This window comes from Oreochromis niloticus, linkage group LG3 (assembly GCF_001858045.2).
Source record: "Oreochromis niloticus isolate F11D_XX linkage group LG3, O_niloticus_UMD_NMBU, whole genome shotgun sequence".
NCBI lineage: Eukaryota > Metazoa > Chordata > Actinopteri > Cichliformes > Cichlidae > Oreochromis > Oreochromis niloticus.
This window is the reverse complement of record NC_031967.2, coordinates 3176366-3199528: the sequence shown is the minus strand read 5'-3', so window position 1 is coordinate 3199528 and position 23163 is coordinate 3176366. Positions and strand designations below refer to the sequence as shown.

General features: G+C 42.4%; 1 protein-coding gene across 2 annotated transcripts in view; it reads left to right on the top strand.

Annotated features, from left to right (window-relative positions):
• eml3 (EMAP like 3) overlaps window positions 1-23163 on the top strand; it is a 34642-nt gene that overhangs the window by 10442 nt on the left and 1037 nt on the right. The window contains exons 2-23 of one of the 2 annotated variants that reach the window (XM_005463398.4): window positions 486-662; window positions 783-897; window positions 1066-1575; window positions 3547-3657; window positions 3864-3892; window positions 5018-5053; window positions 5481-5601; window positions 5853-6002; window positions 8048-8117; window positions 8284-8394; window positions 8850-8945; window positions 10444-10578; window positions 10826-10964; window positions 14568-14719; window positions 14798-14923; window positions 16938-17069; window positions 17188-17255; window positions 20715-20803; window positions 21192-21289; window positions 22281-22368; window positions 22457-22555; window positions 22662-22792. In XM_005463398.4, the coding sequence (XP_005463455.1) occupies window positions 486-662; window positions 783-897; window positions 1066-1575; window positions 3547-3657; window positions 3864-3892; window positions 5018-5053; window positions 5481-5601; window positions 5853-6002; window positions 8048-8117; window positions 8284-8394; window positions 8850-8945; window positions 10444-10578; window positions 10826-10964; window positions 14568-14719; window positions 14798-14923; window positions 16938-17069; window positions 17188-17255; window positions 20715-20803; window positions 21192-21289; window positions 22281-22368; window positions 22457-22555; window positions 22662-22792 (2783 nt within the window). The remainder of the gene's footprint in view (window positions 1-485; window positions 663-782; window positions 898-1065; window positions 1576-3546; window positions 3658-3863; window positions 3893-5017; window positions 5054-5480; window positions 5602-5852; window positions 6003-8047; window positions 8118-8283; window positions 8395-8849; window positions 8946-10443; window positions 10579-10825; window positions 10965-14567; window positions 14720-14797; window positions 14924-16937; window positions 17070-17187; window positions 17256-20714; window positions 20804-21191; window positions 21290-22280; window positions 22369-22456; window positions 22556-22661; window positions 22793-23163) is intronic. The other variant, XM_019349016.2, reaches the window with a different exon arrangement.

The following is a 23163-nucleotide window of genomic DNA, read 5'->3' as shown; positions in this document are numbered from 1 at the left end:
ACTTGGTGAGCTAAAGCTTCCTGAGTCTCTCACCTAAAAAAAAAGAAAAGGCAAACTGTGGCTGAGAACATAAACTGAGAAAAGCATTTCTGAAGAATATGCTAAACTTGAGTGTCACACGGGCTTAATCCCAGCATTGCATGAACAGGCTCTGCAGGCAAAGAGCTTTTATTTCTTTTGACATTCAGGGACATATGATACTAAATGTTACATTTTGCTCTGTCTCACACCGACAACTAATTTTTCCAAAGATTCCTGGATCCAGACGTGGGTCCAGACGTGGGTCCAGATTTGGGCTAAGCCCCACCTCTGATGAAATGACATAAACTTGCTGTAAAGAAAATAACAACAACATTGTAGCCCTAATTGTTACCTGAAGTTGAAGCCATGAAAGAACAAGCAACAGGCTAAGATTATTTGGTAGTGCAGCTTTTTTCAGAATAAAGCCCTCTTCTCTAACCCTCATCCTGCTGCTTCCTTTGTAGATGATGTGTCTGCTGACAGCAGTGCTGAATTTCCAGACCGGGCATCCATGATGGAGGTGCGTCTGCAGGCACAGGAGGACGAGATCACACTCCTAAAATCCTCTCTGGCTGATGCCCTGCGCAGGCTCCGCATCCATGATCAGGTCCTACAGTTACTGAAGCAGCAGGTCATAGCAGGTGGGTGATGTTAACTGAAAACTAAAACTAGTGTGGCTCATCTGTCTTCGTTCATATAAAAATGTGCAGAGTGCAGCTGCACACGCAGAAATAACTAATAATCCACTTTGATCTACTCAGTGAACCCGGGTGCTGCACGGGTGCTAAGCCAAGCATGCTGCTCAGATTGTTCCACAAGCAGCAGAAAGTTGTCCTCCAGCTCAGCCAGCGATGGGATCCGGCACCCTGCTACGAGGTACTACACCTTCCAGCCAAGGGCTTAAAAGCCCAGGAAGAATGACAAGGGGCCGTTGTGTTGTATTAGACAACACGCTTGTCTATTCAAACTCTCGTTGTGTTCATATGTCTGTGTGAAGTGCCTGTATGACTGCTTTGTGTTGTTCTCAACCTTTGAACTCTCCAGCCAACTGTCAGACACCACTGTGACCAATGCAAACAGCCAAAGAGGAAGCTCTGCATCCACGGACATCCAAACCATTCCAGCAACACTGGACAAGTCGACCCAGACAGAGTCGACCCTGTCAGGCCAGGACTCGGGCCAGGACAGGGTCCCTCTCCACAGACGAGTCCAGAGCCTGCAATTGGAAGATGCACTCGTGGAAGGTCCTTCTGTATCTGAGGGAAACCGGGCCAAACTCCACCGTGTCCCTGGTATGGAAGAGGAGGATGAGGAGCCAGAAGAAGATGAAGGAGGAGGAAGAGGGGAGCAGGAAAAGGAACTATCATGGGCATCATCAGTTGAAGAGCCCATTCAGCCCACCACCGTCAGAGGCCTCCAGAGGGAGGACCTCCTAGATGGAAGCTGCTCTCCGGAGGAACCAGGCTCAACCTCGGCCTCATTCAAATCTTCAGACCAGAACCTCAGCTCCCGCTCTGGACCCCTGTCTCCCATCCAAGAAGGAGAGAAGGCTCTGTGCGTGATCCTGCATCATTGCCGCGTTCTTTACAACCTTAATCATCTTTCCTTAATCGTTGATTGATTGCATGACTTTTAAGAACGAATCAACTCTAACACTGATTTTCCAGATTCTGACTCTGCAAACCCCAGTTGTGCTATAACCCACTTTATGAACCAGTCATCCTCAGGCTGCGAGGGTGTGTCATGCTGCTTTAGAATATGTCACCTCCCCAGGTGTCCTGTTCTGTTGTCTTAGTCACTTAAGTCCACATGTGCTTTCTTTTCAGTGTGTTTGAGCTGGAGAAACAAAAAGCTAAAGTCTAACTGGATGTTTGACTCATATGTCCATATTAAGCTTCATAGCACCCAGAGATTTGACTCCATTGGAAAAAAGAATGAGAAGTAAACAAAAGGCATGTCTACAAGCTGCACACAAGGCTGCACCAGTGTATACTCCTGCTGCACAGCTCCAGAGCACTCCTCAAAATGACTCAGTGTCATGATTCTGTAATGTGACACAGCGCCAGTAAGGATCTGGTTTTTCAACTGGGTTTTGCAGATTTGCACAAACTGTTTTAACGATTTTTCACTGTAATTCTACTCTAAGCTTGTAATCGCTCCTAATATCTTTGTCATTAAAACATATTCTCTTGCAGCAAAGCATTTCTTCTATAAAGGACTACCTTACTAATGGTTGGTGGGGACCACAGTGAAGGGGCTCTGCTTTTGTTTACTTGTGCATGTGCTCTTTGTTTTGCCCTACCGCCTTGTTATTCCTTTAAAAGGATTTCCCAGAACATCAGTTTGATTTTTGCCATCCGCCTCTGACAAAAGCTCATGTGGGCCTCCAGGCTCAAACTAGCACAAATTAGTATTCACTGCTTTACTCTGTGATTATTTCAGTCAGGAAACATGAATGCAGAAGCTTTTTTTTTGGTAGACTTCATAGATTAGATGTTGGACTATAGAGTCTGCTCCGATCCTCTCAGCTCAGGTTTGCTTCCTAGATCAGTCAGACAGCAGTGTCCTGTAACTCAGAAACCATTAGGAGCAGTAAGCATTACTTTTATTTTAGTATTTGTATTTAAATAAGTTTTAGTATTTGTTTTTGTCTAGAGACACATTAAGACTTTCAATATGAACTCAGAAGCTATTTTTGTCATAGCTATCCCCTGCAAGCTGTCCAAACAGCATTAAACCTTTAGTATAAAGAATAAAGAGTCATTCTATTTTCAAATTGGGTGTTTTTAATGATTTTGTTTCTGGTTACATTTTGAGAAATGTTGTGTGTTGCTGAGATTTCAAACTCAGATGGCATTACTACAAATAAATTTCATCTAATCTAATAAATTAGCCAAACTGTTTCATCAGGTCAGCTTCCTCCTCTTGTGAGATTGTTTGCATGGCCTTAACAGTGTGTGTGTGTTTTAATCTAAATATTAAATGTTACCATTGTGCTTGCAAAACTATTTAAATGTGTAACACTCTAGATAGTTTCAGTTTGTATTTGTGCTGTAGATGTCAAAGCAAACACAAACCCGGTCTCATTTGTTATCAAAGTGTCTGTTTAGGCAACAAATAGTTTCTTTTAGGTTTAAAAAAATGTAAAATCCACACACAAATCATGTTTTTGTGAAGCTACAGAGAGCTTCTACTAGTTGTGACTGATTGTTTCCAGAATCAGAGAGTTCAAAAACTTGCAGATCAATGACAAAAACATGTTGTGCCTGTTTGTCTCTGAAGTTAGCATAAATTTTAAGTAGCACTGTTTTTACACCCTATAAGGAGGTCTTTCACACAATTGGCACAGTGACAGGTGTAGTAGGCGGGGCTTGGCAAAAGTTATTTATCCTTTGATGGAGAATTCAATCTGTAAGTAAGTGTAGGCGCACTGGGGATTTGTGGCTGCTTTGCATGCAGAAGGATAGGTGCAGTAATCTGTCTTGAGTCTGTTAAAGCTGACTCTGTGTTTCTGTGACGCTTTAGGGTTCGTAGAAACAGCGAGAAACTAGGAAACCCGGAAAGGCAGAGGAAGCGTCTAGACAAGAAGGCAGCATCTTCAGCGAACCTCCTCACCCGCTCCCCAAGCCTGGAGAAGTGAGCCATCCTGCCGTCACTCACAGTTGACACCACACCGCTCGCTTTTTCCCACAGCTGCTGCAGCCTCGCATTAAAGTGACACTTGTTGGAAGTCTGGTGGCTCGTGGGAATCACCCTGTGAAACCCTCATAAATACACATAATGTGATTGTGAAGCAACAGTCTGTCAAATGGCTTCTAATATCTTGATTTTTCTCTCCACAGCCGAGCTAAAGAGCTTATCGCCAGTGCAGGTGAGGTCATTGACAGCAGCATTATTAACAGAGGCCTCTGAGGCAAAGTCCACAAAGGCTCCAGGGTTCAATCAGGAATCAGTCCACCACCGTTTCACTCAAACGCTCTTTGCTGAATTCAAAAACGGCTTTTGTGATCATCGTTACATGTTGTTGTGTTTAATTTTTCCAACATGATGGTATGGCCTGGCTCCAGTGTTGGCAGGCCTGAGCTGTGCTGTACTTCTGTACTTGTGACCCAGCAAACCCTGTTGGTTCACACATGTAGTCATTTGTGTAAAAATGAGTGGATTTCCCAACCAACCACGCTTGTGGTTTGCATAGCTTTTATGAGTATTGGCCTTCAGTCTGGTTCTGGTGGTTAAGGCTTCATTCCCTTCACCAATCGGGCTCAGCCACTAGTTTATATCTATTGTAGCCTCTTACGTGAATAGCTAGGGGCTAGGGGATGGACCACTTTTAAACCTGTGTAATTTACTTGGACCACATCACATACTTGTTAATATAAAACACTGACAGTTCTTGATGTAGTCAAATACAAGAATGCATTTCATAAATTCGAGACTTTGGATCAGGGGTGTCCAACTCCAGGCCTCAGGGGCCGGTGTCCTGCGGGTTTTAGATCTCACCCTGGGTCTACACACCTGAATCACATGATTGGTTCATTACCAGGCCTCTGGAAAACTTCAACATGTTCAACATGAAAGCTGCAAATATTTTCACCAAAAACCTTGCTATAGTGTGATATTACCAAACAAACTGTGGGTGCACCGTCATTAACTTACACAGGAGCTGTTGTATAGCTGCTGGATTAGCTCTCCAAACTGTTCTAGCGTTTTCTGGTCAGTCAGACAGAAAGTTAGTCGGTCTCAACATTCATGTCGCTCAGCTCATCCTTACTGTTTAACGTTACTTTGAGTCCCACAGAAACCAGCAGTTGCCAAGAAAAGTGGATTCGGCATGGATTATAAAGTTTGTGGATGTAACTGATGTTAATGGAAGATTAAACCCTCTGAAATGTCTAAAGTTATAGTAGGCTATAAAGCTACAGGTCAGTTGTGATTTAATGCACAGGGGATCTATTTGTTCGTCTGGCTAACCTTTATTTTTTTCATTTACACACAGGATCCCCTGGCTCCAGAAGAGGAACCTACAGCCAAGGTAAGCCTGCTGTTATGTCTTTACCGTCTTTTATGGGAAGGTGGACAGTCTGCTTTTCCAGGAGTGTCTCACTCCCATTCTTGTTCTGCTGCTGCCAGTTGGCAACTGAGAGCTAGAGCTTGCTCAGCCATGAAAACCCACGAAGCTCTCAAGATGTTTAAAAAAACAATTATTATAAAAAAGTAACCCAAGAAGTTTGGAGCTCTGACTCACTTTCGCTCACTCGAGGTAGCAGACCGTTGACGACTCTTGGGTGAATTTTCTCTGCAGGGCTGTATAGACAGAGGAAACCCACAGATATCTCACCCACAGAAAACCCTCGTAGGCACCCGAAAGGGCAGAACTGCTGTGGGTCCCACATGAGTTTCTGTGATTAAGAACACTTTGGTGATGAATCTGTGAGACAAACCCATTGTTTGTTTTTCAGGACAGTCAATCAAAATGTTTATCCGAGGCCGACCCATTACCATGTACATCCCGTCCAACATCCAGAACTATGACGAGCTGAAGATGGAGCCTCCCTCTGAGAGACTGGAGCTGGACTGGGTGTATCCTTCCATAATGCCACGTGTTTGTGAGGGTTGTTACATTCAGACACTGCTGGTTTTACCAGGATTAATGCCTCCTATGGTCTATAATGGTCTAGTATTTCTAAGAATGAGCAATTTTTAGCTGTGAAGATGTGGGTGCCATGGTTATAGCTGGCTGGCTCAAACTAAAGCAAGGTTCAGTAACACAGTTTTGTGTGTGATTTGGTTCTTTCTTGTATCCTGTTGTTACCTTAACGCTGTTCTGCTAGCTATGGTTACCGTGGACGGGACGGGCGAGCTAATCTGTATTTCCTTCCGACAGGCGAGGCCGTGTACTTCATTGCCTGTGTGATTGTGCTTTATCACATCAACAACCGCACACAGCGGCACTATCGTAAACACACAGACTGCGTCCGCTGGTTAGTAGGATGGAATTAATGAATAAATCATCCATATGTTGAAATCAAACTTGGCAGTTTAGCTGACTGATTAGTCTAGCTACATAAAAAAGTATTTGACCCCCTCCTGATTTCTGTGTTTTGTATATTTGTCATACTTAAATGTCTTAAAATGTTAAAGAAATTTTAGTATTAGTCAAAGTAAGTCCAAAATGTAGTTTTTAAATGAGTATTTAACTAATTAAAAACCTATTCAGCAGCTCTACTCTGAGCTTCTGTCTAATGACTGAATTCTTTACCCTGTGGTGATGGAGAGCCCTGGAGAAAGCTAACTCAGCTGGTTATATCCACGATCTCGTTCTTTCACCTTTAAAATAACTAACATTAATAGTGTTAACAAAAATAGATTAACCTATTTGTGGTATTTTTCAACAACGATGCTCCATCTGGTGGCAGATGGCTGCATAACATTTAGGACACAACAACTTGGCTGCCATCAAAATATAAGCAGCTGTAGTAGCAGTTTGTAAAGATTGTGGCACGAAGACTTGCTTTTTAAGACAGATGGTTTCTTAATTCAACAGGTCTGTAGTAATCAGCTTGGGTGTAACTAGTGAAACTGAACTCAGCTCTTATGAAGTACTCCTGGTCTACGGTGGTCAGTATCTATCAAAAGTGGTCCAAAGAAGGAACAATAGTGAAACAGCGACAGGCTCACTGATGCACATGGGGTGCGAAGGCCGGCCCGCGTGGTCCGATCCAACAGACGAACTACTGTAACTTTAAATTGCCGAAAAGGTTAATGCTACCATGGGTCCTGGCATCCATGTGGATGTTACTTTGACACGTACCATCTACCAAGGCATGGTTCGGTATTCCCTGATGGCTGTGGCCTTAAAACCTTCCTTTTTGAGAAAGTATACAGTTAGGGCGATAGACTAGGCCTAGGCTGCTGGGGACTTCCCATGATGCACAGTGTTTCTCACTGTGTGTTTACATACCACTCCAACCCCTCCCCCTCCACCAGAGGAAGCCTGGTTTTGCTGGAAGTTTCTTCCTGTTAAAAGGGAGTTTTTTCTTGCCACTGTCGCCAAGTGCTTACTCGTAGGGGTTGTTTGATTGTTGGGGTTTTCTCTCCTTTATTATTGGGTCTCTACTTTGCAATATACAACACCTAGGGGTGACTGTTGTGATTTGGCACTATAAAAATAAAATAAAATTGAATTGAATAGGATTAGTTTCCCCCCTTTAGGTAGTGAGACTAGACTGATCTCAGATATTTGTGGGCAGAGGTCTGTGTGACCTCCTAACAGAAAAACACTTTCTGTATCGGGAACAAAAGGGAAGCTACTGTCTGCTTTAACCGGCTTCTGAACGCAACTCCATTCCTTGGATTATCACTTGAGTCAAAGTATTTGCACTGCAGATTTTGGAGGGGATAAGCGTGCTGGCATGTTACTGCATGGTAGCTAACCTATCCAGCCACAACACTCTGCACCAAAATATGTGATTCTGAGATTTCGGTAGCATGTGAAGTAGAGACCAGCTGGCAGAAACGGTAGCTCAAGGGTCCGGAAGTATCATGTAGGTCCATGTGACAAAAATGTTCTCATTTGCCTTTCGCAACAAAGTCCATGTTCAAATTGTGCATCCATGGAAACCATCAGTCATATTTAAAGATTAGACACTTTGCCTCTGCCAGATGAATAAGTATCAGCTATTTACCATTGAAACTGCACAGTTCTGCTCACAGCTGTAAATGTCTGTTTATTGACTTTAGTCTTTTAGTCTTCTTTTCTAAAACAGCACAACAGAGTATAGAAAGGCTAAAGTTGCTCACTCGATGCTTTTTGTGCCAAAAAGACAGCATTTAACCTTTGAGTCATTTTCATCGTGCTGCAGCCAACACAGCCAAACAAACCTCTGTGACCAAACACAGACGGCACTGTTTATTTGACCGTAAGCACATGTTTGTCATTTTGCCATGATGGATGCAACCCACCACCCTCATGTTTCTGTACAGCAAACATACAAAAGGTTTACACAGAAAATGTCTTTCTCTGCAGTCTCACACTCCATCCTGACAAAGTGCGAGTGGCATCTGGCCAGACAGCAGGGGTGGACAAAGATGGCAAGGTGACTATTGCTGCCCTTAAAATAACATAGTTTGAGTCCCCGTCATAAGTTAAAAGATGATCAAACTTTCACAGGACGAGGATGTGTGGAAACATTCAGTACAGCTTGGTTAATTTTGCAGTGAGTGGCAACAAAAGAGTGAGTGATGTTTCTGTATCTGCATCAGGCTGTGCAACCGTGTGTTTATATTTGGGACTCCACCACGCTGGTCACCCTGTGGGAAATCGGACCGGGGACCTTCCAGAGGGGAGTGGGATCAGTGGCATTTTCCTTTGCTGTGAGTTGTTTGCTGTGTAACATCCTGGAACTTCATGTTTTTCCATTCACTTCAACAGGAGCAAGAAACAGGCTTTTTTTGTAAATGCTTCGATTTAGATATGGTAATTTACACATGCATGTAAAACATCTGGTAAAGTAGATTTATTTGCCTTAGATTCAGCATGATTTGTTTGACTTGCCTTCCGGTCGCAGCAGATGGCCCCGCCCCTCCCTGAGCCTGGTTCTGCCGGAGGTTTCTTCCTGTTAAAAGGGAGTTTTTCCCTTCCCACTGTCACCAAAGTGCTTGCTCATAGGGGGTCATATGATTGCTGGGTTTTTCTCTCTGTATTATTGTAGGGTCTACCTTATAAAATAAAGCGCCTTGAGACGACTGTTGAATTGAACTGAATTGAATTGTTCGGACATGCAGACATTTTCTAATTCTGTTTCCTTTTTTCTGGTGGTGTGTTTTAGGACGCTGGATCATTTCTGTGTGTCATTGATGACTCTAATGACCACATGCTGTCACTGTGGGATTGCACGAAGCGCACCAAGCATGCAGAGATCAAGGTAAAGGGAAGACGGTCAACGTCAGGTGTTTATGAGTTTGTTATAGCTTTAACCACTGAATCTGTTCAGTATACATACTGATGTTAATCTTTGACGGCACTCAGACGTTAGAATAACACCAGGTTATTTAGTTTGAATGTCATACATTCAAGACAAATTGAGCCTACAGCCTGTGTTATCATAGCTCACCAGCCCTCAAGTGTGGCTGAACTCAAACAGTTTTGAAAAGAGGAGTAATGAGACTCATTGCCAGTTGTTGCAAACACTTGATTGTAGTTATTAAGTGAAGGGGGCAATTATTTATGTAGGTTTAGACAGCTTTTTTTCTCTTACTAAATGAAACCATCATTTAGAAAATGCATTTTGTATTTAATCCGGTTATCTTTGTCTAATATTAATATTTATAAATGTTTGTTTGATGGCTTAAAAGTGACTCTTATGAAATAATCAGTGCTTCATCCTGTAACACAGTGACAGGTACTCGGTACTGTAGGTCCTGTTTCTAATATGGGCTTTCTCTGTAGATTGTGGGCGGGGCAGGGGGCGGGGTGTTGGCAGCCAAGTCTCCCCTCTGCTGTTATGGGCTTTAATCCCCAAATGCCTAAACTTCCCTGGGACCAGTTTCAGCACGGCTGTCATGGCAGCAGTGTAAATATTTCATACAGTGCGTTTGTCTGCCATACGTGGGCTCAGTAAAGCGGCAGTGCAAATACTGCATAGGTTGGTGTTTGAACTTGTCATCTTGAGAAAAGAATCGAATGGGCTTGTTTAAGAGCTTCCAGGGTATTCTGTGGCGCGTAGCAGGCTGCATGCATGGGCTGAAAACACTGTGTCAACATAGGATTCGCAAGTGGCCAGAATGTCAGTGTGTGTGGCCCAAAATGCAAGAGTCTGTTTAACATTCTTTAAAATACTTAATATGGTAGTTTGCTCTATGCATAAAACACAAGTGAAGACGGTACCACAAAACCGTGTGACAATTTCACAACAACGTGCAACATTTTACTGGCTACATTACCAGTGTTTTCTATAGTGTGCTACAATGTCCCACTTTGTCTCATTAAATGAGCTCTGAGCTGTATCCCATCTTTCTAATCAGCAAAAATGTGACTTCCTGAGTTGATTCAGAACTTCTCACTTATCTGCTGTTCATAGATTGGGCAAAAAAGCATCTTAGGAAAGTAGAGGATTGCCAGCTTGTTGTTCCACGTCCATCAGTCTGACAGCAGGGCTCCAGTAGCTCGAGTCTGCCTGCAGCAACTCATGAACATTTGTTAATGGGACTTCAAGTGTGTAGCGTTGGTCACATGGTCACTTTCAAGATTAAAACAAAAGAAATCTTTCCTTTCTTTTACAGCCCAAAGTTGTTGTTTGTGTATCTGATTCAAGAGCCTTAAATTACTTTGCAAAATGTGAGTGGAGTTGAAGTACGACTGATGCACTCGGATCATTTCATGCTGTAATAGCGCTAACCCTTCTGATGCTGTTGTGTGTTCAGAGTACCAACGAGGCTGTGTTTGCTGTAGAGTTTAACCCACGGGACAGCGCCAACATCATCACCTGTGGAAAATCCCACGTCTACTTTTGGACGTTGAGTGGAGGACAGCTCACGAAAAAGCAAGGGATCTTTGGAGTAAGATTAACTTCAGTCGTGTTTGTCCTGACTGACATTTCTGTCTTTTTAAACTCATTTAACGTGTGCTAGTGCAAGGAAGTAGAGGAAGATGGAGTTGGCAGCTTCTTTCTGTAGAGGCCAAAAGAGGAAGAAGCTCAGCAAAGAGAACTTGAAAATTCAACATGCTAAAAAAATGGATGGAAACATGTAAACGGTTATTAGTACAGTTAATATAAAAGATCAAATAACTGTTTATTATTTTCAGAAATACAAGAAGCCCAAGTTCATCCAGTGCTTTGTGTTCAGCCTGACTGGAGATGTTCTCACCGGAGACTCTGAAGGGAACATCCTGACTTGGGGAAAATCTGCTGCAGATATCAAAACTCTCGGGAAAGGAGCCAAAGGTTGGTGCTGTATGTCAGTTCAAAGTCTAGAGAATGAAATATCAGTATGGATATCATCTCTGTGGAGACACATCACTGTCAGATGTGCTGGCAACAAACTAGATTTCAAATAAAATAGATAGAATCTTGATGAAAAGATGAGGAAATGATAATCGAGTGGGCGATTTTACATACCTGAGTGACTCCAGGAGCTGTATTGTCAGGGATAATTGTTTTGATCTCCCAAGGCAAATAAGTCACAGGTGAGGCTCATATTTTATTTATACTGCACATTTAAAACTACAAAGTTCACCAAAGTGCTGCACATAAAAAAGTAGGGTCTAACAAACATATCTAAATATCAGATAGCTATATAGGCGGTATTTAAACATATCTAAGAAACCTCCGGCAGAACCAGGCTCAGGGGGGGGCGGGGCCATCTGCTGCGAGCGGTTGGCGTGACAGGAGGAAGACGAGACAAAGACGCGCTGTGGCAGAGAGCCAGAGATTCCTAGAAATATGGTCTCTAACCAGATTCTGGCCTCCAGTAACACTGAGAGTCATACTTGACCAGGATATGTCCTTCAATGCACATATTAAACAAATATGAGATTAATAATAACTAATGATTGTAGTGAGTGAAAAATGCCAGGACTCTCTCGGAAATGAGATTTTTACCTGGATAAATAAAGGATTTTTAAAAAGGTGAGTGAAGAAGAAACACCCAGTGCATCATGGGAATCCCCCGGCAGCCTACATCTACTGCAGCATAACTAAGGGAGGATTCAGGGTCGCCTGGTCCAGCCCTAACTATATGCTTTAGCAAAAAGGAAAGTTTGAAGCCTAATCTTGAAAGTAGAGATAGTGTCTGTCTCCTGAATCCAAACTGGAAGCTGGTTCCACAGAAGAGGGGCCTGAAAACTGAAAATATCCTCGGACACGTGTGAGCTGAAACACTGTGCCTCTCAATCCCCACATAGTGCTTGGGGTGAGAAATAAGAATACTTTGGTCGACTGTGTCAAAGGCTGCTGTAAGATCAAAAAGCATTAAAATAATAGAATCCCCAGAGTCAGTAGATAATAAAATATTATTTAAAACTCCTTAAAGATTCTGTGCTGTGAAACGCTTTGAAACCAGACTGGAACACTTCAGTGCTGAAGAAAAACCCCCTTATACTAAATCTCTGAAATAAAAAGGGTTTAAAGATTCGGTGATAGTTGGAGAGTTTTGTTTGAACATATAAATGTGGTGTTTGGAAATTGTTTCCAGTTTTGTTGAGTAAGGAGTGACAAGTTGAAATGTTGGCTTACATCTGGAATCGTACATTCATGTGACTGAAATGATGTGTGTTAGAAAATCAGAAGCTTTAAGAACTCAGAAATGTAAACGATAAAGTATAGTGGTGTGAAAAGTGCCTCCTTCCTGATTTCCTATACTTTTGTATGATTGTTTCACTTAAATGTTCAGATAATCAAACAAATGTAAATATTAGGCAAAGATAACACAAGTAAACACAAAATGCAGTTTATAAATGAAGCTGTTTTTATCAAGTAGAAAAAACCCAAACCTACATGACCCTGTGTGAACAGTGATTGCACCCCTCCCCTCCCTTTTATAATGTAAGACTATAATGTTTGGAAAGCAAAGTTCAGTTTTTCTGGCCACACCTCGGCCTGATTCCAGCCACAGCTGTTCACAACCAAGAAATCAGCTAAATAGGACCTGCCAAACCAAGTGGATCCTCTAAATCCCGACATCATGCTGCGATCCACATTCAGGAACAAATGAGAAACAACGTAATTGAGATCTCTCAGCCTGGAAAAGGTCATAAATACTGTTGACCATAATATCCTATTAGAGCGATTAGAACATGCTGTAGGTATTACAGGTACTGCACTGCAGTGGTTTGTATCATATCTATCTAATAGACTCCAATTTGTTCAAGTAAATGGAGAGTCCTCTTCACACACTAAGGTCAATTATGGTGTTCCACAGGGTTCAGTGCTAGGACCAATTCTGTTTACATTATACATGCTTCCCCTAGGCAGCATCATTAGAAGACATAGCATACATTTTCACTGCTATGCAGATGACACGCAGCTCTATCTATCCATGAAGCCAGGTAACACACACCAATTAGTTAAACTGCAGGAATGTCTTAAAGACATAAAGACCTGGATGCCGCTAACTTTCTGCTTCTTAATTCAGATAAAACTGAGGTTATTGTCCTCGGCCCTGAAAATCTTAGCAATATGGTATCTAAGCAGATTCTTACTCTGGATGGCATTACCTTGGCCTCCAGTAACACTGTGAGGAACCTTGGAGTCATTTTTGACCAGGACATGTCCTTCAATGCACATATTAAACAAATATGTAAGACTGCTTTCTTTCATTTGAAATTAGAAATATCCTGTCTCAGAGTGATGCTGAAAAACTAGTTCACGCATTTATTACTTCCAGGCTGGACTACTGTAATTCTTTATTATCAGGATGTCCTAAAAACTCCCTCCCTCATTCTGCTTAGTTGTTTTTCTTGTTATGTGTGCGTCATGATATGATTTTTTTCCTTGAATTACTGCTTAAAGTGTCCCATACAATCGATGGCTCAGCCTCTCCCGTATCTGTAATCTGCAAAAATCATTTTAATTCCTCCCTCATCAGAACCATGAACTGAGGGTTGTTTAAGGCACCGTATTAAGTCTCCAGAGTGGAGACAGTTTCGTGGATCGTCTCCTATATGTATTGTACAAAAAACAGGAGCATGATCGGATAGGTCACTGCTTAATCTGTGGCGATCCCTCTGAAGCATGACCTTGTGTTGACCAGGTCCCAATAGGGGTACATCTCCCCTCCTTGCTGAGGGAGCGCCTTAATAAATGTCCACACAGTAACATGTTTCTGTCTGACGTCTCAACTCGGAGTTATAAAAATATATTATTACGAAAAGAAAAGGAAGAAACCAAGTTAATTACTCTTCATAATTATGATGTTCCCAGAGAAGAATATAGCCAATCTTACACAAATATCAGATTTGTAAAACAATCCGAGATCTTCAGGCGTCACTATCTCTCATGAACATCTGAAGCGAAGGCCACTCCGGCGAGCCCCTCTCTCGGTGTCCGCGTGCCGTGCACTAAGCGGACAGCAACTGGATCACTTCTTGATCTGGGGTGCTGTAGGTTTTAGCACAGTGACAGGCAGTCACCACATCTCTTGTTGCTTCGCCTTGTATAGGCGAGTGCCATTGTCAGAAAAAACCCCGCAGTTTAGATGGATCGGGGGTTTGAAACCTGATGCGGTTCTCTCGAAGTATCTTGGCCTCCCTGTATTCATTGCGTCTTCTGAGGACCTCAGTAGGACAGTCGTGGTCCACGAAACTCTTCATAAAACACCTCCTCCTTCTGCCATGCTCTATGAAGAACCTCATTTTTTCATACGATGGCTCCCAAACATCACGACAGTGAAACGTCTGTTATCTTTGTCTAATATATAAATTAGTTTGATGATCTGAAACTGAAGTGTGACAAACGTACAGAAAAATAGGAGATCATGAAGGGGGCAAACACTTTTTCACACCAGATTTTGCAGGTTAAATTAAGTTTTGGTGTCGTGACTTCCCACAGAAACCTACCAGATCATGCGACAGACCAGAGCACACGAAGGCAGCGTGTTCACCCTGTGCGCTCTACAGGGTGGAGGTCTGCTCAGTGGAGGAGGGAAGGACCGTAAAATAATCCGCTGGAGCGCTGATTTGGCACCTGAAAGAGAGTGTGAGGTGAACTACAGCTATGTGTGTGTGCATGTGTATGTCACAACTGGTGGAGAGGCTCTCTCATTAATGGCATTTGTCCAGATTCCAGAACAGTTTGGGGCTGTCCGCACCATTGCAGCCGTGGACGAAGAGGAACTGCTAGTTGGTACGACTCGAAATGCCATCCTCAGAGGAACCTTCTCAGACGGGTTTGTGGCCATAGTGCAGGTAAGCTAATGACCTCACAGACATCAGTGTTGTCAGGTTTGTAGATGCTCGCTGAGAATTTTAGTACCAACAGATAAAACAACATGTGCATTTTTATATTTTTATCTGATATATGATTTATAGACAGCTTAAACATTTAATAAAAGCATCTTCCAATTATTTCACAGATTGGATGTATTTGCTATTATCACCTGATGCACAGTTAAGGAATTGGAATAGTTGGTAAAATGACGTCATTAGAGGTTTGTCCTGCAGAGCAGCCTGTCTACAGCACATGTAACACAGCAGCAGATATACGACACATAGATTGGTCAGGTGTTGGGTCACATGTAATCTCACTTGGTGCCTTTAGCATAATTTTATTCTGAAAAGTGACCTTGGTTACTAGTTGGTTAGTTTTAACCAAGGAGCTGCGGTGTCTAATATCAAACTGATATTGGTATCGTCATTTTGTTTGATGTCTTTTTACTTCAGCTTTGCTCAGATGAAATCGTAGATAGCGTCTTCTTCTTCTTTGTTTCTGTTCTCAGCAGTACTGATGAGCATCAGTTACTGACTGACTGGTTTGAGTTGTTGTGAAAAGCTGGTTAAGTGAAAACTACTGCAGCTCTATAATGATGTCACAGACACCACTTCACTGCAGCAAATGCAGTTTTATGACAGTCCCTGAGCTGAAGTGGCTGTTGGCCCAGGCCTTTGGTGCTGCTTTCCATGTGAAGGGTGAAGTGGAGGGACGAGCACCTCCTGGGTTATTGAATTGGCTTATTTTGGGGCATTGGGCACAATTGCCCATAACGCTAGCAGCTGGTGCTCTTCTACCTCTCTGGCTCTTGCTGTCAGGCTCCTAGGACATCATGGTTCATCTACTTCTACCTGCATTTAACCAGCCCTCACCTCTCCCCATAGCCAGGGCCGGCCCTGGCTATGGGGAGTCATACATGCATGTATGACAGCTGATCAATGTTGAAGCTAACCCAACATCTGTTACAGCTTCTGCTTCACCTCACGTGTGTCGAGCATTCAGATGACGGAAGTTTCACAATTTTAAACACATTTAACAAATTAAAGACATGTCTGTGTCCTTTCAGAAGATATATATGTATATATGTGAAACCATGTTCAAGCTTTAATGTGTGTGTGCACATTCAGCTATTCTGAACTTTTCAAAGCTGTGTCGTGTGTATGAGAAGATGTACATCAGATATCAGGTCTGTGCCTACAAAACTGCTCTGAGGTCAGACATGTAAATGTTTTAAGGCATTTCTATTTATTTATTTTTTTAATATAGTGCGTCAAATCACAACAACAGTTACCTCAAGGCACTTTGAGCCACTTGAGCCTTGAGCCACGATGGCTCAAGGATCGTGGCTCAAGAGTTGGCAGTTTGTCTTGTAATCGGAAGGTTGCCGGTTTGAGCCCCGGCTCCGACAGTTTCAGTCGTTGTGTCCTTGGGCAAGACACTTCACCTGTTGCCTACTGGTGGTGGTCAGAGGGCCCGGTGGCGCCAGTGTCCGGCAGCCTCGCCTCTGTCAGTGCGCCCCAGGGCGGCTGTGGCTACAATGTAGCTTGCCATCACCAGTGTGTGAGAGTGTGTGTGTGTGTGTGTGTGTGAATGGGTGGATGACTGAATGTAGTGTAAAGCGCTTTGGGGTCCTTAGTGACTAAGTAAAGCGCTATTTACCATTTATATTGTAAGTTAGGGCAAAGATCCTACAATAATACTGAGAAACGGTATTACTGTGTTATTTAATATTGTATCTAGTATCATTCTATGTGGTTAACATAGAATGATGGATGCAAGTTAACATAGCAGCTATTGTTCTGTGTTAAACTGAGCGTCACTCTACTCCACTTTATAGGATTATAGCACCATATTTACTTGGTATCTATCAAACCTCTGAAGAACTAAACTCACGTAGTTTGATCAATTTAAAATTAAGAAGGTTATTAAACTGCCATACCTTTACATTTATTCATTTTTATTCCTTTGTGTGTCTGTGTGTGTGTTTCACAGGGCCATGTAGATGAGATGTGGGGACTGGCTACTCACCCCTCCCAGAACATCTTCCTCACCTGTGGCCATGACAGGCAGGTGTGTTTGTGGAACACAGAGGAACACAAGCTGGACTGGTGTATCACCCTCGAGGTGAGATTCCTCAATTCCAACCTTCATTCTTTGAGTGCTTTGTTCATTTATATTCGAGATATTTTACAGGGAAGTATACTCCATAATTCTGATTTGAATTATTTACTGTCTCTGGCAGGAGTACGGCCTGTGTGCTGATTTTTGCCCTAATGGATCGGTGGTTTCAGTCGGCCTCAGTACAGGACGGTAAATCAAAGCAGCAGCAGTTATATATCTGAGCTAAACACTGAAAAATCTCACACCCTTACATCCACAAGTTTTTAGATATTGAAACATTTTGGAGAATTTTCCTCTGTATGGATTTTAAATCAAAACAGTGAAGATGTGAGTGAAATGCAGACTTCCAGCTTTAATTTAAGGGGTTTAACAAAAGTATTACTGCCGGTTGTTGCTCTTCATTAAATAAAAAGCCTGTTTTGTTGGGTTAGATCAGGTGATTTGACTGTTGAAGAATCCAATTTCTTTGTCTTGAGACCCTAAGCGTACATCTGTCACCATCTTCACCCCAACTCTCTGTGAATGGGACTCATGCCCACTGATCAGTGATCATGACAATTTACATATTAATGACCAAGGAACTGACCTCCCAGCTCATTGTTCCTCAGTGGGCTGGTGTCAGTCATTGTGCAAATGTACTGTTTATAAGGTTGGAAACCTGCAGTCAGCTGAGACTGAAGGAGTCACTTGGATGAGTGACGAAACATTTCTCCCACTGAAAACATGCAGATGTACAGAATCAGCCGTTTGGGATTTACTTACCTGGATGAGTGAGCATGCATGGGTCCATACTCTTCTTGTTTTATTCTGTCACAACTTTATTTTGGATTCATCTGTCCAACAGCTTTTTTTTTTCCAGAGCTGTGTCGACTCTTTTAGATGTTGTCTGGGAAAATCTACTCTGGTCTTGCTGTTCTTAGGTTCAACCAGTGGGTTGCACCTTGTTGTAAACTCTGTATTTCAAATCATAAAAGCACCTCTTGATTGTAGATTTTGACAGTAATACACCTGCATTCTTGAGTGTTCTTAAATTACCTCAGTGTTGTAAAGGGGTTTTCTTTACTTGAATCAACTTGTGTTTTTGAGCCTGACACTGAGAGTGCCTCTACCAAATGCAAGTTTAAGTCTTGGAACCAACTCCACATCTTTATCCATTTAATTTGAAATAATGGGGAACAGGCCTCATCTGGCAGTTTGCAATTCAGTCATGATTGTGATTGTTTCATGTAATATCCAATGAATGGTGTACAGAAGCAAAATGACCAAAAAACAAAAGTAAGGAGAGAAGCTTGGTGTCTTTGTGTTTGGTACAGGAACTCTGGGAATTGGTAGCTTCTATTAACATAAAGAGTTCCACCACCTGTATTGATTATGACTGTGAAAGCAAGGCGTGCACAAATGATGACCAGATAGCTAAAAGGTTTTGTGAAGCTGCACAGTTGTTGATGGTCTACCAAAGCAGCTGGTATAAAACTGGGTGATAGCTGTTTTGCATACTGTTGATCATGACACATGGCAGTGAGGGGAGGCTGAACATGGCTGAACCCAGTTGCTGAAAACAAATCAGCATCTGATCATTTTAGTTGACTGGATCTGTCTTTGTTATCAACAAAACAGAAAAAAAGAAATGGAATACATTTTTCCAATTCTGGATACCAAACTGGACTGGAAAGCATTTGTTAGTCACCACTACTGCGGGCGATTTAAAACACATCTTCGACAGAGAAAAGTAATTTGAAACTACAGAGGAGAGATCAGTGTTTTATATTTCATAAACCATAAAGATGATTTCCTCGTTATGCTTCATGACAATCCAACGACTCCACCGTCAAACAAGAAGCCTGGTCTTCATTGACTCTACAGCAGGACAGATGGACTGTGATCCATCAACCACTCTGTGGCTCGTTTAATTTTGTGGTGCTCAGTGTGTGGAGTGATTGTAGAGCAATGTTGAAAATGGTTAGTTTGTTAATGAGGATATGAATTAATAGGTAATAATTTGCATGCAAAAAATCATATTTTGCATGGTTGGATCTCAACAAGGTTCCAAGTCGAGCTTCAACATGCAACAAGAGGAAATGAGAGTTACACAAAACATTTTGCTGAGCGTGCAATTTATTGAAAACAACACTTAAACTGAAACAGGTTGTTTTACAGCTGATCAAAGTTTAGGACCACATGCCTTTAAAAGGCCAAATCTGTGCAGTAATGTGGATTCACTGTCATTTTCTGTCAGGTAGTCACACTGTCAGGATGTTCTGATGGGAAAGGCAAAAAAACTTTCGCTTTTTGAACATGGTCGGGTGGCTGAGCTGCATCAGCAGGGTCTCTCGCAGTGCGTCATCGCTGCTGAGGTGGAACGCAATAAGACAGCCATTTGGAATTTCTTAAATGATCCTGAGGGTTATGGAACAAAAACGTCAAATGGAAGACCCCAAGAAATGTCACCAGCACTGAGCCGGAGGATCCAGTTGGCGGTCCGTCAAGACACTGGACGATCCTCGACCCAAATTAAGGCCGTTACTGGTGCCGACTGCAGCCCCATAACCATCAGACAGCATCTGAGACTGAAGGGCTCAGATGCCGAACATTTTTGTTCTCAGTACAAAAATGTCACCTTGATGGTCCTGATGGTTTCCAACATTACCAGCATGATAAGCAGATCCCACCTGAGATGTTTCCACAGTGGAGGGGGCGCCATGATGGTCCGAGGTGCTTTTTTTTCAGTGGAACAACAGAGCTTCAGTTGGTGCAGGAGCGTCAAACAGCTGCTGGCTCTGTCCAGATGTTGCAGAGAGCATCCTCATGACTGAGGGCCCTCGCCTGGGTGGTAACGACTGGGTATTTGAACAGGACAACGCTACAGTACACAACGCCATAAAGGACAAAGGACCTCCTCCAGGAGAATAACATCGCTCTTTTGGACCATCCCGTGTGTTCCCCTGATCCAAGTCCAGTGGAGAACCTTTGGGGATGGATGGCAAGGGAAGTTTACAGAAATGGACGACAGTCCCAGACAGTAGATCGCTTCGTGCGGCCGTCTTCACCACTTGGAGAAATGTTCCCACTCACCTCATGGAAACGCTTACATCAAACATGCTGCAACGAACTTTTGAAATGATCAACACTAACGGTGGAGCGGCTCATTACTGAGTTCATGTTTGGAACTCTGATTTCTGTTTTGGGGGGTTTACAGGTATTTTTGGAGGTGTGGTCTTAAACTAAACTGTAAAACAGCCTGTTTCAGTTTAAGTGTTGTTTTCAATAAACTACACGCTCAACAAAATGTTTGGTCTCACTCTCATTTCTTGTTCATGTTGAAGCTCTACTTGGGAACTTGTTAAGATCCAACCATGCAAAATATGATTTTTTTTCAAGTGATCTTAAACTTTTGATCGGGACTGCATCAGTATGGATACACTTCTTTATTAATCCTATGACAAACTGACAGAAATAGAAACGGACAAACAACACATAACGAAACTTAAGCTCCAAACTAAAAGAAAGGTTAGGAAGCATTGATCTGTGGCTTCCTGTACAGTAGATGGAGAATTTAGCCATGTGCATTCCAGTGTGTTCTTTTCTCTGACTCTCCACCTGTCTGCCTGTATCCTGCTGATCCTCCTCCACCCCCTGTAACACTGACAGGTGGATGGTCCTTGACCTGCTGACCAGGGAGGTAGTTTCTGAATCCACTGACGGGAATGAGCAGCTGTCTGTCATGAGATATTCACCAGGTCAGTCAGTAACTCCTCCTCCTATCTTAACTGTAGATGTGACAGATTAGGGTGGTGTTCACATCCAACCACGTGGTCATGGAGTTGGAGTTAATGATCTCCTTCACACAAAAAACATGCAGTAAACTTTGAGTTAAAGCTTAAAACTATTTTCACAGATAAAAGATTTTTTTCTTGTTTTGTTTTTTGTTTAAAATTTTCATTCTCCGAAGCCAAATAAATTATAGTCATAAAAAATGCGCAGTCATAGTTTATGAGTTATTTGTGCATTGATTTTGTTTATTTGCCAAAGTAGACAGAGAGACAGGAAACGAATAGAGAGGGTACCACGTACCAAAGTTTCACAGTGGGAATCCTCTTTGACTGTGAGGGACCGCTTGCTTTTCAGATGGCAGCTTCCTAGCTGTTGGATCACATGACAACTTCATCTACATCTACAGTGTGACAGAGAGTGGCAGGCGTTACACCCGCTTTGGAAAATGTAATGTGAGTTAAACTTTAAATTATTTCTTCTTGGTTAACATCTCCATCAAATATGAGCCTGCTCTAGTGCTGTATTTTCCTTCTTGTCAATAAATCTTGTGTACAGACTTCCATTGTTGTCCACATATTATTACAAATCACACTGATCAGTGGAATGACCGTTACCTTCACAGCACAGAATCAGCTTTAGTGAAGGTTACAAATGATCTTCTTATGGCCTCTGACAGTGGACTCATCTCTGTGTTAGACCTCAGTGCAGCGTTCGATACTTTTGACCACAATATTTTATAACAGCGATTAGAACATGCTGTAGGTATTACAGGTACTGCGCTGCAGTGGTTTGTATCATATCTATCTAATAGACTCCAGTTTGTGCATGTAAATGGAGAGTCCTCTTCACACACTGAGGTTAATTATGGTGTTCCACAGGGTTCAGTGCTAGGACCAATTCTGTTTACATTATACATGCTTCCCCTAGGCAGCATCATTAGAAGACATAGCATACATTTTCACTGCTATGCAGATGACAGTCAGCTCTGTCTGTCCATGAAGCCAGATAACACACACCAATTAGTTAAACTGCAGGAATGTCTTAGAGGCCATCCAGGTCTTTGTCTTTAACTTTCTGCTTATAAATTCAGATCAAACTGAGGATATTGTACTCGGCCCTGAAAATTGTAGCAGTATGCTATCTAACATCTGTTAAAAATAGTTCATGTATTTGTTACTTTTAGGCTGGTCCACTGTAATTTCTTATTGCTATTATTATACTCATGCTAGACATTAGAAAGAATGCCGTTTAAATGCACTTGAACATTAACTTCACTTTTAATGACCTGGAAATCTTTCATATGCAACGTGTGGTATGGAGCTTGCAAACACGGAGATTAATGCCAAAGACGTTTATGGAGTTTTCTGATGAAAATCCAGAATAAAAGCTTTGCTTGCTTTAGCTAATATGACTGACACTCTGTCTGCTTATCTGTTCGATCAGGGCCACTCCAGCTTCATCACTCACCTGGACTGGTCCAAAGATGGGAAGTACATCATGTCAAATTCAGGCGACTATGAGATCCTTTACTGTAAGTGAACATCCAGCACTGTGCTTTTAGTGCTGTTATAGGAATGCCATGCAGTACGTTCTTTAGCTTAGTGACTGTGTTTTAACAGGGGACATAGCAGCAGGATGTAAGCTGCTGAGGAACCGCTTTGAGAGCAAAGACAGAGAATGGGCCTCTTATACCTGTGTGCTAGGCTTCCACGTGATGGGTGAGAAACTCCAAGCAAAATGCTGTTGTCCTCCTTTAGCATTGCATTAACGTCATGGAGTTCTTTTATCCAATCAGACTGATGAGTGTGGTACTGTGGTGTTCAGGTGTGTGGCTGGAAGGCTCTGACGGCACAGACATCAACGCGCTGTGTCGCTCCCACAACGAGAAGATGGTGGCTGTGGCTGATGATTTCTGTAAGGTTCATCTGTTCCAGTACCCCTGTCCTAAACTCAAGGTAACTATTTTCTTTTTTAAATAAGAACCAAATGATGAAAGTGAGCCAGTTTTAAGAGTTAGAAACAGTTAAACCGTTTGCCAAAGTCAGTCCAGCTCAAGCAGATCAGATAACCCACGTTAACGGTTTTGTACACAGTTGTATTCGTTCATTAAAGCAGTGTTCAGATGACACACGGATTGATTTAATAAGCTGCTCAGTTTTCAAGAGCAGGTCACATCTTCTAAGACCCTGAGCCCGCTGTGTTTGTAGTGCTGTCACTACAGTTGTGGGACATTCAGTCCAGATTCAGCATTAACAGTAGGAACCTTGTAGAAAGGTGTTTATCCTAGTCTGGAAAGACAAATTGGGGGGCGGGGGACTGGGATATG